Source organism: Neofelis nebulosa, chromosome 7, assembly GCF_028018385.1.
Source record: "Neofelis nebulosa isolate mNeoNeb1 chromosome 7, mNeoNeb1.pri, whole genome shotgun sequence".
NCBI lineage: Eukaryota > Metazoa > Chordata > Mammalia > Carnivora > Felidae > Neofelis > Neofelis nebulosa.
In genome coordinates, this window is record NC_080788.1 from 139,002,494 (window position 1) to 139,016,266 (window position 13,773).

At 51.2% G+C, this 13,773-nt stretch overlaps 1 protein-coding gene across 4 annotated transcripts in view; it reads right to left on the reverse strand.

The window, feature by feature from the left end:
- CLMN (calmin) overlaps window positions 1-13,773 on the reverse strand; it is a 119,141-nt gene that overhangs the window by 32,144 nt on the left and 73,224 nt on the right. For all 4 annotated transcript variants that reach the window (XR_009264753.1, XM_058740207.1, XM_058740205.1 and 1 more), the window contains exons 2-4: window positions 12,457-12,518; window positions 7,308-7,403; window positions 4,255-4,338 (exon numbers count right to left, since the gene is read on the reverse strand). Coding sequence is in view for 3 of the 4 variants with exons in the window: in XM_058740207.1 (XP_058596190.1) it covers window positions 4,255-4,338; window positions 7,308-7,403; window positions 12,457-12,518 (242 nt within the window). In the remaining variant the exon portion in view is untranslated. The remainder of the gene's footprint in view (window positions 1-4,254; window positions 4,339-7,307; window positions 7,404-12,456; window positions 12,519-13,773) is intronic.

The following is a 13,773-nucleotide window of genomic DNA, read 5'->3' on the forward strand; positions in this document are numbered from 1 at the left end:
GGCTTCTACCCCAAACTTCTGCATCATTCCAAAATATCCCGGTTAACATGCATCTATTATAGAAACCCTCAGGGGATTGCCTATTTATTTAACTACGTTCTGACCATAGGATGATGCTTTGGTGAATCCCGAAGGCACTGGTTCTCAAACTATGCTCCCCGGGCCAGGGGTAACAGCACTGCCTGGGATTTGGTTAGACGGCAAATTCTCTCCTCGTCCTACTGAATCAGGAAGTCCCAGAGTAGGGCCCAGGCACCTGCATTTGAACCTGCATTTGATTTTTTTTTTTTAGTATGAAATTTATTGTCCAATTGGTTTCCATACAACACTCCGTGCTCATCCCAACAGGTGCCCTCCTCCATGCCCCTCACCCACCCTCCCCTCCCTCCCACCCCCCATCCACCCTCAGTTTATTCTCAGTTTTTAAGAGTCTCTTATGGTTCGGCTCCCTCCCTCTCTAACTTTTTTTCCTTCCCCTCCCCCATGATCTTCTGTTAAGTTTCTCAGGATCCCCATAAGAGTGAAACCATATGGTGTCTGTCTTTCTCTGTATGGCTTATTTCACTTAGCATAACCCTCTCCAGTTCCATCCACGTTGCGACAAGAGGCCATATTTCAGTCTTTCTCATTGCCAAGTAGTATTCCATTGTATATATAAACCACAGCTTCCTTATCCATTCATCCGTGGATGGGCATTTAGGCTCTTCCCATAATTTATCGCATTCACAATTGCACCAAGAATCATAAAATACCTTGGAATAAACCTAACCAAAGATGTAAAACATCTGTGTGCTGAAAACAATAGAAAGCTGATGAAGGAAATTGAAGAAGACACAAAGAAATGGAAAAACATGCCGTGCTCGTGGATCAGAAGAATAAATATCATTAAAATGGCAATACTACCCAAAGCTATCTACACATTCAATGCGATCCCAATCAAAACTGCACCAGCATTCTTCTCGAAGCTAGAGCAAGCAATCCTAAAGTTTGTATGGAACCACAAAAGACCCTGATTCTGATGTGCACGCTCAGGTTCAAGGGCCTCTGGCCACGTCATCATTTTCTCCTAAAAAAACCAGAATCTGAGTACACAGATCAGGCGTCTGCACACTTCTTCTGTAAAGGGCTGGGGAACACACACTTAAGAGCTCGCGGGCCACCGCAGCCCTTTATCACGCTCGCTGCTTCTTCCTTCACAAGTCCTTTACAAAAGCGAGACACCATCCTTTGGTGGGGAGAGAGGAGAATTCAAAGTAAGTCAAGGTATGCTCTCAAACCCACCCTGCGAAATTCTGCCAGCAGACTCCGGGAAGCAAGCACGGGGACAGCGTCTCGCACAAACACTCCTTTCTCCCTTTCCCTCGGGCCTTTTACAAACGTTCCACACCGCTCTCCGATCCTATCAGCTCGCCAGGGACTTCTGACAACCCCGATCAGCAGGGCTGGGCTTTCCTAGGCAGGGGGAGAGACTCCCGAGCTCCCTGGCTGAAGTCTGTCTCGCAGAGAGTTTATAACTCGGGCAGCGGGAATTCATCACCGGCAGGCCGGGGCCAGTTGTCAACATCGCGAATAACACGGCTGATCAAATTCAGGTCCAGCGTTTCCTCCGCACACGTCAGGGGTGTCCCACGTGAAGGTCACTGTCCCATGTGATGACTCATACGCGGCCTGCTGTCTCCTGACCCCCAGGCTCTGACAGCCCCCTCCATTCGGTGGCTCACTGCACTCTTCCAATGCGGGGCGATCAAAGCGCTCGACGTGATCGTCCCGGACTTCGCTCCTACCGGGAGGAAGCCACGCGTGGCCCTCGGAGCTGAGCTTCGGGGGAAACGTTCCGAAGTGAGGAAATGACAGAGCTGCCGTGTAGGGAAGCACTGAGTAGGACGGTGGGCCAGCCCCCGGCGGGTGACAGAGGCCAGGCTTTCCTGAGCTAGCTGTGGGCTTCCCCAGGGCCACACCCGGGCGGGGGCCAGTCCTGCCCGCGCTGCCCGCCGTCCTCACCTGCCTGCCACCGGTTTCTGCCCCTAAGGGCTCACTGCTGCCCTGTGTGCCCCTGGTGTGACAGCACACGCAGCATCCTGTCCACGGGAGGCCTCTCTCACCGGGCTCAAAGCTCCTTAAATGTGCAGATGTGCTTCTAATGCAGCTATGTGTCCCCAACACGGAGCACACCCCCGGCCCCGCAGAAGACACTTGCTCAATGTGTCCTGAAGGGCCGTTGGAAGCAAGCCCACCATCTACACGGGTGGTTCTGACAGACGCAGTGGGAGAGTGCTGCCTACGTTCTAGGCCCATCAAGACGAGGCGGCTGATAGGGCAGGGAAGCCCTTAGGGGTTGACCAGCCGGAAGAGCGAGGACCACCCCCGGCAGCTGTTCCAAGGCCCTACGTTGTCACAGAAACAAAGCTCCTTGGGATGGAAGGGAGGCGCTGCTTAGAAGAGCCATGCCCAGAGCTCCCTCCCCACAGCAGAGGTGCAGGGGGCAGGGAGGCGGTCAGAGCAGGTGCTAACAGAGCCCTCGGCCCCGGGCCGAGGTGCTTGGCTGAAGGCGACCCGGCCGGACACCCTCAACCCTCAACGACGCTCAGAGGCACGCTGTGAGGGAACCAAGGCTCGGGGAGTCTGCCTAATTCTCCCAGGTTGGAAGTAGCAGCCCCATGAGCTCGGAGGAGGCCAAGGTGGGGCCAACTCCACAGACAGGCCAGCCGTTTTCACAAATATGTGATGTCCTTTTTTTTTTTTTTTTTTTTTGCAACGGCTTTATCGAGCTGTAACTCACGTTCCCTTCACCCATTTAAGATACAGCAGTCAATAGTTTTCAGCATATTCCCAGAGGTACACGCCCACCGCCACAATTTCAGAACATCTTCATCGCCTCCATAAGAGACCCCCTACCCTTTAACTGTCACCCCCGCCAGTCCCTAAGCAGGCACGACTCTATTTTCTGAGTCCAGATTTCCCAATGCTGGACTCTTCACAGGAATGGAATCATAGAATAAGTGGTCCTTTGTGTCTGGCTTCCTTCACTCGATGTAACATTTTCAAGATTCAGCCATGCAGGAGCCCGTGTCAGTACCCCCATTCTTTTTCACGGCTGAGTAATATTCCACGGCGTGGACAGACGCCATCCATGGATGGACGCCTGGGTTGCCTCCACCTTCTGGCTACCGTGAACGATGCTGCTACGAACTGTACTATACTCTTTGGCTGCCACCATCGGAGCACCCTCCTGTGTCTGGGGCTTTCCCCACAGTACGGGAGACGGTGCCCACCTCCTTCTTCAAAAGCCGGAAGTGCTTTCTCTCCCCCATGGCAGCAGCGGGGGCGTGCGTGGGATCCAGGCACGGCAGCTCAGGCCTTCAAATCTGAATGTGTGACGCTGAGAGCTCCTTCCCGGGCGGGGGGGGGGGGCAGTGACGTTCTTCTCCCAGAGGCAGCGGGGACAATGGCAGTGGCTGTGCGCTGGGGGGAGGCGGGTCTGCAGCGGTCCTGGCACCGTGAATTCCTGGGCCCCCTCCCCGACTCCGCAGTCTATTAGGGCATTCTGTGCACTACTGGGCAGCCTTTTAACAAATTCCTTTTCTGCTGACGTCAGCCAAGGTCAGCTGCTGTTGCTCACCATCAGGAACCCCAAGTGGATCACGCCGGCTGAAGTCTTATTGCACGTGCCGATGCATCGGGCAAGCCGAGAGGGCCTTCTACCCAGGTTAACAGGTGAAACTTAACGAAAGAGGAGTTCTGGAAATTTCTCCCCTCTAGACCACCCCTGCTCGTTTGTGAAGGACACGAAACAGAGCCGAAAGCACAGAGAGAACCAATTTAAATCTAGAGAGTTCTATCCAAGAAAGAAGACATGTTGGGATTCTGCCCCCGTCTCCTTTAGCCCCGCTTTGCTCCTGCTTCTCAGATAGTCTGTGTTCTAAGAGAGAGTCGCCTAAGGTGGCATGCCCACGGTCCTACTATTCAAAGGGATAAAGAAGCAAACGTCAGCTGCTAAGGGCCAGTGAGCCAGTCAGTGCCCTGGGCTGCCCTTCCCAGGCTGGGCGTCTAGGTGATCAGAGAGGGGCGGGCAGGGAGGCCAGGACCATCTCTCCAGCTGAAGGATTACCTGAGTGAGTCCCATTAGGTTGAAACTTAGTTTCATTCTGCCATTTTCACAGGGTCCCCCTTTCACGCTTTCTCCCGCGACCGGCACTGAACTTCAAACTATGTCCCTTTCGTCCCAAGAAAAGCATGTGTGTTTCAAATACTTACATTGCTATCTTCCAAAAACTTAAGTGCTTTTGCTATGTTGTTCAACCGGAAAATACGATGGGATGAGGACTTGTACTCATGCAGCTGCAACACAGAACAGAGCAAAGGAGAAGTGAGCCCAACGAGACTCTCAATGCCCGGTGGTGCCGGGGGGGTGGCGGTGTGCTTTTCTTTGTCTTTACAGTGTTCGCATTAATCTCAAGAGACGGTTTGGGGCTCGCAGCTGAAATCCAGCTTATTTATGGTTCTGGGGACTTAACTCACTTGAGTCTGTGCAGGAAGGGGGTGCCCAGGCAGGTTAAACAGGGGACAGATTTGTCAAATTTTTCTCTCTGACCCTGCTCCTGGCTTTGACATTCCTCCTTCTCCGGAGACCTCCAGGGATGTGTTCTCCTCGCTGCTCTGACGGTTTTGTCAGGCAGGGAGCATCGGCCGGGGCGTCCCCGCAGCTGCTAAATCACCCAGCAGGTCCCTCCTAGAGGTGGCAGATGTTTCAGTTTTCCGGCCGAGAGCTTTGTGGACACTTATCCCAGGTCAGAGAGAGAAACAGACAGACAGAGACAGCCAGGCAGAGACAGACAGACAGGCAGAGATACTGAGACAGAGAAACAGAGATGGACACCCAGAGAGAGACAGAGACAGAGAGAGGGGAGAAATGCAGACAGAAACAGAGAGACGCAGAGAGACAAGAGACAGACACACACAGAGACAGAAAGCCAGGCAGGCAGAGACAGAGAGAAGAGAGAGAAATACAGAAACAGGTGGAGAGAGAGACAGATGAGACAGAGAGAGACAGACAGGCAGGGAGAGAGGAGAGAGAAATACAGACAGAAACAGAGGGGTGGAGAGAGAGAGAGACAGACAAGAGAGACAGGCAGGCAGAGAGAGATAGAGGAGAGAGAACTATAGACAGAAACAGAAAGATAGAAAGAGACAGACAGCTAGGAGGCAAATACAGAGAGGAAGAGAGGTGCTTGCAGAAGCTAAAATTTTAACAACAGCAGCTGAATATCCCAAGGAAACTCTGCCACCCTGAAGCTCACCGAAGCACCTCCAGACGGGTGGCCGACATTACAAGGCAAACCAGTGGGGACCAGCTGCACCAGCTGTGAGCTGCCAGCCGAGCTCATGGGTAAGCAGAGGCCTATTCTCAGCCAGGCTTCAGAACCGAAGGCCCCCAACACAGGCCCAGCAAGGACATGGCATCTATCAGCCAGTGGCCCGGCAGCAAAGTGGGAGCTTGTGTTGCTGGGAACACAGAGCAAGGAACTGGATACGCTTTCTCAGGGAGCTCTGTGGGGACTGTGCTGTTGGCTCATTGCGGGACCTGCCGAGACACCAACACTGTTTTTACCTCCACGAGTCCACCCTTCGTGAGAGTTCACGACGTGACTCTGCACAGCCCCCCGGAGCTGCTAACAGGTGTCTCCCGTTTTGCTTTTGGGAGGGTGAAGACAGGAAGAGTTAAGGGGTGCGATGAGATTCTAGCTACATTAGATCTGAAAACAGGAGGGGCTCTTGACTTCAAGCCTATAGCTAGAACTGGATCTGGGCGGCGGGCTGGTAGAGTCGGGACCCGCATTAGCCACAACGGCTCACGGATGCCACATCAAACGCTAGACTCCACGGAAGGGTTTCTCGACATCACCACCACTGGCATTTGGGCCAGGTCATTGTGCCCTCTCCGTGGACATCTGGCAGTAGTATCCAGTGACATTTTTGGCCGTCACACCTGGGGGTGCTCCTGGCACCCAGGGGGTAGAGACCATGAATGCAGTGCCCAGGACTGCAAATGTCGGACCCAAAATGTCAACAGCACTGAGGTTGAGCACCCCCGCTCGGGGAATGGGAGAGACATAACCAACCCATACACGGCAGACATAAGCGACATGGACATGTATGGTGAGGGTCCCAAATGCAATGAACCTCAAGATGGGCTGGTTCGATTCAATGTGGCTTATACAGCGGCCCCTCCTTACTCGTGCTTTCACTTTCACCGGTCTGTCACCCGCGGTCAACCGCGGCCCGGAAGCAGATGATCCTCCTTCCGACGAGTGGTCAGAGGGTCAACAGTGGCCTCATGCTATGTCACAGAGCCCACATCACTCACCACATTTTACCTCATCACATGGGCCTTTTATCACCTCACATTGTCACAAGAAGGGCGAGTACAGTACGTTGAGAGAGACCGTATTCAAATAGCTTTTATTACAGTGAATTGGCGTAATTCTTCTAATTTATTATTGTTAATCTCTTCATGTGCCTAATTTAATTTTTTTCAACGTTTGTTTATTTTTGAGAGAGAGAGAGAGAGAGACAGTGTAAGCAGGGGAGGGGCAGAGAGAGAGGAAGACACAGAATCTGAAGCAGGCTCCAGGCTCCGAGCTGTCAGCACAGAGCCCGACGCGGGGCTCGAACCCACCAACCGTGAGATCATGACCTGAGCCGAAGTCTGCCACTTAACCAACTGAGCCCCCCGGGTGCTTCTTAATGTGCCTAATTTATAAATTGAACTTAATCAGAGGGATGTACGTATAGGAAAAAACAGTATATATGGGGCTTAGTACTGTCCGCAGTTTCAGGCATCCACTGGGGGTCGTGGAATGTATCCTCCGCAGATAAGGGGAATGATTATACTACTGAGAAGGTTCTAGAAGCCAGCAGTTGTAATGGAATTCAGTTGGTAAGACGACTTTCTCCTGAATCTTCCGGATCCTTCCTATCGTTCATGTTAATACAATGGCTGAAGAGCTAAAGTTTAACGATCTAGTTCCAATCTTTACCCTTCAAAGACTTACAGAAAACACAGGGCATTTATTTATTTACTTACTAAAGTATATTTACTTAAAAAAAAAAAGGAGGACACTGCTTCGTTACACATGATTGTATCACTCTTGGTCACTGGGAAAGGAATGTCACCCTTCCTAGGTTTGTCACAGGACCACTCATGGCCAGGTGGGTGCACCTACGTACAGTTCTGTGCTGCAAGGAAACCTTGATCAGTGTTTGCCTTCGCCTTTTATTTCTCCCTGACCCTTTCGTGACATACGTACCAGATTCCGCCCAGACAGGACTTCTAACAAAGCCATTAGGATTTTGCCATCTTGGATATCAATGAATAAATCTTTAACTTCTAGGGGTGGGTCGCACTGTGGAAGAAGGGGGGGAGGAAGCTGATTAGTGACCCGTATAATCCCCAAAATTGTTCCCAAGCTTCAATTCTCCCCCAAGGGAAGATGTCCGGACCTCCAGATCTGTCTGCGGGCAGCCCCCGGGGGCGAGAGGGTGCCGGCAAATCAAGGGGGAGACTCAGCACCAGAGCGCAGCTCAAACAAGTGACCCTGGAGGGCGTTGGGACCCTGAGATCTGAGACCCCCCTCCCCCCACCAAGTGCCATTGTATCCACGCTTCTCTTTAAGGGGAGAAAAGAATGGCATGTCTTGATGACAGGCCTCCAAAGAATAAAATAATGCCAGTTGGACTCACGTGAAATTACCTGGTGTAAGCCCTTCGCTTTAGATTTGGGGACACTGAGGCTCAAAGAGGCTAGGTGACATGCCCAGTGTTTGGTCAAATCGGCTCTTTGTACAGTCAGTCCTGTTTCTTCATCGGGACTCACTGGCTGCGGACAGGCGGTGCCCAGATCCCCACCATGATGGCATGACCCTGGGTCAGTGACCCTCTGGGCCTCGGTACAGACGTCAGCAGGGCTCCCCCTCCCACAGCCTCCCCCCCTTCTCCGATACTGCTTCATCTCTGTGCATCTTCCTGAGGTGCCGGCTGACACGTCAAGGTCCGGAGGTGGTGGGACCCTTGGCAGAGGAAGCCAGGAAGGTCGCTAGCGTGTGTGACTCAGTTGGGGGCAGTGGGGGCCAGGTTGACAGACTGCTGGTCTCCCGAGTGGCTGGACGGTTGGGGGGGGGGAACCCTTCGTCCCCACCAAATGTGTAGGCCTGTTCAGAAGTCAAAGGTTGGGAGGCTGATTTATCTGTAGATGTTCTTGTCTATTTATATGTTTAGATACAAAAATAACACATTCTTACCGATCAAACTAACTGAAATCATACTAAAAAGTTAATCAGCATTTTTTTTTAAATTTTAGAGACAGAGGTGGGGGGAGAGGGTCAGAGGAGAGAGAGAGAGAGAGAGAGAGACAGAGAGAGAGAGAGAGAGAGAGAATCTTAAGCAGGCTCCACACTCAGCATGGAGCCAGACTTGGGGCTCGAGCCCATGACCCTGGGATCATGACCGGAGCTGAAATCAAGAGTGGGACGCTCAATCGACTGAGCCACCCAGGAGCCCCTTAAACAGTTCATCAGCATTCTGAATGCCACTCTCTCTGTTCCTCCACAAAACTGGCTTCTTAAGTAAACCAATGTTATCTCAGGACGAACTTCTTACCTGCTCCACTGAGAAGCAAGGGAGTCAGACATACCTGAGTTCAAGTCCAGGATCTACCCTCAACAGGGACTCGGGCATCTTCCTGACCCTCCCTGGGCCTTAGAGGCCTGTTTTGCAAGATCTCAGAGCACAGGGGCTAAAATGAAACGAGATCCTGTAGGGACAGTGCCTGGCACAACTCCTGCCTTCCCAGATGAACGAGTCAGGAAAACCAGCTTGTTAAGTGGCTTCTTTCCCGCAGGGTCTTGGGGTGTTCTCTGCAGTGAGGCATTTCATCCAGGGGGTGCATGTCTCATGGCTATAAGTGGGAAAAAGGAGATGATCCTTGGCTGGAACCCCTCCACAGGGAACGGCCCTGAATCACCCTCTCTCCGCCCCACTGGCTTCTCTTTCTGGGTTTACCGGGTTCGCCCAAGTTCCGGCCTCTAGCTGGGGGCAGAGGCAACTGTGCTCACATGAACTGGAGTGTGAAGGGGGCCTGGGTGGGAAAAGCCGGAGAGGTCCACTGTCTAGGGGAACTGGCACCATGCTGTGTCCACCAAGAGTCTGGCTGGACGTGTGGCCTGGAGCTCCCGGGGCTGCCTGGAACTTGTCGGTCAGACACTCCAGCACCGGGATTTGCAAATGTGTTTCCCGGAACCCTAGACTTTACTGGAGCAGCTTCAGGGTCCCCTGTGGGGACTGAGGGGTGCCGAGAAAGAGTCTGACCTGCTGCACCCCCTTTGATCAGAGAGGCTCCATTCTTACTGGCCTTTCTTTAGGGTTACGAGTAACACTTTGCTTGAAGAAAGGTTTCTGTTGACTGAACCAGCTTGATAATACTTCCTTTAATGCAGTATGATTAGAACTTACTGTACAGAATCTCAGGGAATGGCGGTTCCAGAAATGTGTATTTTTTTAATTTTATTTAATTTTTGAGAGAGAGAGAGAGAGAGTGAGAGCAGGGGAGGGGAAGAGAGAGAGGGAGACACAGAATCAAAGCAGGCTCCAGGCTCCGAGCAGTCCGCACAGAGCCCGATGCGGGGGCTCGAACTCACGAACCGTGAGATCATGACCTGAGCCGAAGTCGGACGCTCAAGTGACTGAGCCACCCAGGCGCCCCAGAAATGTGTATTTTTAATAAGCCCCAACCCCAGCATGATTCTCTGTTTCCCTTTTGGCAGTGGGGTTTTTGGCAACATTAGAACAGCTGGGCAGGGCGCTCACTGTGCTCCTGGGTACATGAATGAGGTGTTCACACAGGAGACACGATCTCTGTAACCGGCCAGAGACCCAGGGGTGAGGGAAGTCTCAGAAACATGGAGGATTTTTGGTCTGGGCACCTTTTCCCTCCGGGAAGGCCTCCTTCCCGTGACAGCTTTGGAGAATTCCTCTTTTTGTTTTTTGTTTTTTTATTTTAAATTAAAAAAAATTTTTTTATTAAGGAAGGTGGCATTTCCTTACCCCTTATACGAGCCCCTTGACCCCCAGTTTGTCCAAATACAGGGTGATTCCTCCCACAGGTGCACAGAAGAGGGATTTGCTTCAAGGGCAACAGCGACTTTGAACCAAGAGACAAATTATTTTCTTTGCAAACTCCCACAGATCCTTGGGCACATTCCACACGGAACATGACGGCGTTGGGTTACGGAGACTCTTACGGAAATGTTGTTCCTGCTAATGCGAGGCAGAAAACGTGACGCCCGAACAGAACACCCCCTGATAGATGGACTAACAAAATTTCCAGTTACCAGCCCCGGCCGTGGCCAAGGCTTGCTTTTGAGTTGAATCTGGAAGGTAATTTCCACTGACAGTGTCTGTAAGAGCCTCGGCGGCAGCAAATGGGGCCTTGGCCAGAGTCCATCCTGCGAGATGGCAGAAAGAGAAATTGAATCTGTTCCAGCGAAAACACTGCTCGGGCCCCAAACGTTCCACGGGCTTCATGAGATCGGTATGGCCGAGTAAACAGCACCCCCAGGGCTTTCTTCATGATCTAACTCCTTCGGTAAATTAAGGAATTTTTCCAGAAGCCCGAGACTCAGTAAATATTTCTAACGGCCTTCAAATTTCAGTTAAGCCCAAGTCCCCGAGGGGTTCCCAGGTTTCCTTGACATGAAAGGTTGGCCTTGAAAGTCTCAGGGTTGGAAACATGGCTGTTAATTTTGCCCTGTTTATTAGGCATCGGTTTCAGGTGCTATCTGATTTATCCTCAGAGCGGGGCTACCCACCTGCCCCGGAAAAGGGACAGGAGCATGGCCACGGAGGCAATCCCCGATAGGAGGATGCTCACAGAGGCTCGCGGAGGGCGGTGAGTGAGTGCGTGGGTATTTGGGGCCTTACCCGCTGTCCTTTTCTGTATTTATTTTTCAATTAGAAAGAAAGAAAGAAAGAAAGAGAAAGAAACAAAGAAAAAAGAAAGAAAAAGAGAAAGACAGAAAAAGAGAAAGAAAGAAAGAGAGAAAGAAAAAAAGAAAGAAAGAAAAAAGAAAGAAAAAAAAGAAAGAAAAGAAAGAAAAGAAAGAAAAAGAAAAAGAGAAAGAAAGAAAGAAAAAGAAAGAAAGAAAGAAAGAAAGAAAGAAAGAGAAAGAAAGAAAGAAAAAGAAATATGCCATAGCCACACTCCATCCACCAGGAGGAATTTCCAGCTATCCTGACGCACATCAGGCATTAATTTAGGAGTTCGGCGAACTCAGATCGGGGGAACGGTTTTCCTTCTTTTCCCAAAATAACACTTCGCTTTATGAGCACTGCCGAAAATGTACCAATAGTCAAAACAAGTGGCAAATGATTTACGGTGCTTCATCCCAAGGAGGTCGGGAGTCCTCCTGGGTCAAGGGGAACCCATCGTCCAGGTGCCAGGTAGAGGTGTGGGTGGTCAAGGGCTGCTCGGGAAATATTACGGGTCTAAAGGTAAACTACACGAATTAGAATTTTGGTCAAGCGCTGCGCTTCCGAAAAACCACTGTTCTTTTCTCGGGGATCTAATCATTTCAGCGATTTCCTCCATGAACTTTTCTTTGGGGTTACCTGCACGGGCAGTCAATACTTGCTCTCGTACCTTTCAGGTGGAGAGAAGAAAATCCATACGCCTAACCTCACTGAGAACGCTACCAGCTCTACAAGGAGACGAGGCGACGGGGCTGCGTCTATGTGGAGAAGCAGATCGTGGAATTTAAGAAGAAATGACAGGAGTGAAAGGAATCCTGATAAATCAGCTGTCTTACGAAGAGAAAAAGAATCTCTCCTTCCCCAGCCGGGGGATGAGGGTTGTCATGGGGATAGAAGGAGATGTGTGCTGCACTAAGCAGGGTGCCTGATGCACCAAACGGGGCAGGTCACACTGTTGATCGAAAGCAACATTATGTGATTAACCAGGGGATCTGGCTTTGTCACAAGGTGTCGAGTCCTTGCACACATCAATCCGGATACCTACAAATGGCTCTGGCTGAGAATCCCCTGCCATCCTCCCAGTACGGAGGGTCCTGGGGGGACCTGTCCCCACCCCAGTCCCTGTGTCCAGGAAAGCCCTTGGGGTGTTCAGGAATAAGTGTCTTCTAACATTTGTTCATTGATTCCTATTTAAAGATAGACCCTCTCCTTCCCCAACTGGGCTGACAACCCCATGATGGCAGAACCACGTTCCCACACTGAGCTTGACGCTTGGTGGTTAAAGGTACTCAAGCAGACGGCTCAACGAACGGGCGCAGAAAACGACAGCCGGAACTACAGAGCCACCCTTTCCCCCCCTCCCCGCACTACGGGGCTGTGCGCTCGGTCACGGATTAATCTATCACTTAACAAAAACCCACGCGCCCCGCTTACCTTCTCTAGATGCAGATTTACCCATCGAGTAAAGGTTCTCTTCTGCACATTTTCCCTCTCAACTGAAAACAAAGAAAAGCCATTAGCTGAGTATAAAGAACTGTGTGCAAAACGCTTGAAACCCTGCTCATCCCCAGCCCAACCCCACAGCATCTTCACTAGAATAAATAACCATGAATTCAGGGGCGCCTGGGTGGCTCAATCATCTGACTTCGGCTCAGGTCTCGATCTCCCGGTTTGTGAGTTCGAGCCCCGCCTTGGGCTCTGTGCTGACGGCTCAGAGCCTGGAGCCTGCTTCTTCGGATTCTGTGTCTCCCTCTCTCTCTCTGCCCCTTCCCTGCTCACATTCCGTCTGTTCTGTCTGTCTCTCTCTCTCTCAAAAATAAACATTCAAACAATGGTTTTTAAATAGCCATGAATTTAGATACACGGAACAAAACTGTCACGCAATTAGTAAGGTTACTCGCATTTTACAGATTAAGAAATGGAGGATTAAATAGCTTAAATACAGCCAAGTTGGGACCCGGACCTGGATCCTGTGTGTGGCATTGGCCGGCTGGCTGCCCAGGACCCGGACCCTGGGTAAGGGGGCTAGCGCCTAGGTCTGGGTGCTCGGCCGGACACAGAAGCAGCCTCCGCAGCCCAGGCTTCTAGGCCACTCTGGAAGCTTCCTTGAAACGTCTGAGCCAGATGACTCCTGAACCACTCAGCTCTGGATTTCAACATTTTGGAAGAACGCATCGCATATGCTTAAAACCATTTCACGTTTCTTTAGCAATAAGAAAATGGGAGGCAATTTATCTCCCGGGGGAGAAAAAGGGCTACGGTTTTCTGTAATGGCTATGGTTCTTTTTTCCTCTCGGCCTCATTATTAGGTAGATAGCGGTGCCCATAAATCAAATTTTAATATTGTGGCTTTCAATCTTTTTAATTGAAGATCCGGCAGACAGTACTTAGGCACGTAACTGCTTTTCTCTCGTTTTTCCTCCTTTGCTGTAAGAAAAGGTCACTTAGCAAGTCGGTGTAAGAACTCAAGAGCTAATCCCAGTAAACTGTGTTTTGTGGGTAGAAGAGGAAGAAGGGAAAAGAGGTGGGTAGAAACGGGGTTGCGGGGGGGAGCATTTGCTGAGGGCCATGAGCTACAGAGTCTCGGAGCTTTCCAGAAGACTGGAGAGTGCCCTGCCCCCGGCCCCACTTGAGACCTTTCTGCCTGTGTATCATTTGCTATGGCATGGGTGTTCCAGAGCTTAGCCGCCGTCCCTCGGTTGATGGCACTTAGCTCTTTCCACTTTGTCACTGTTACGGGCCGTGTTGCAG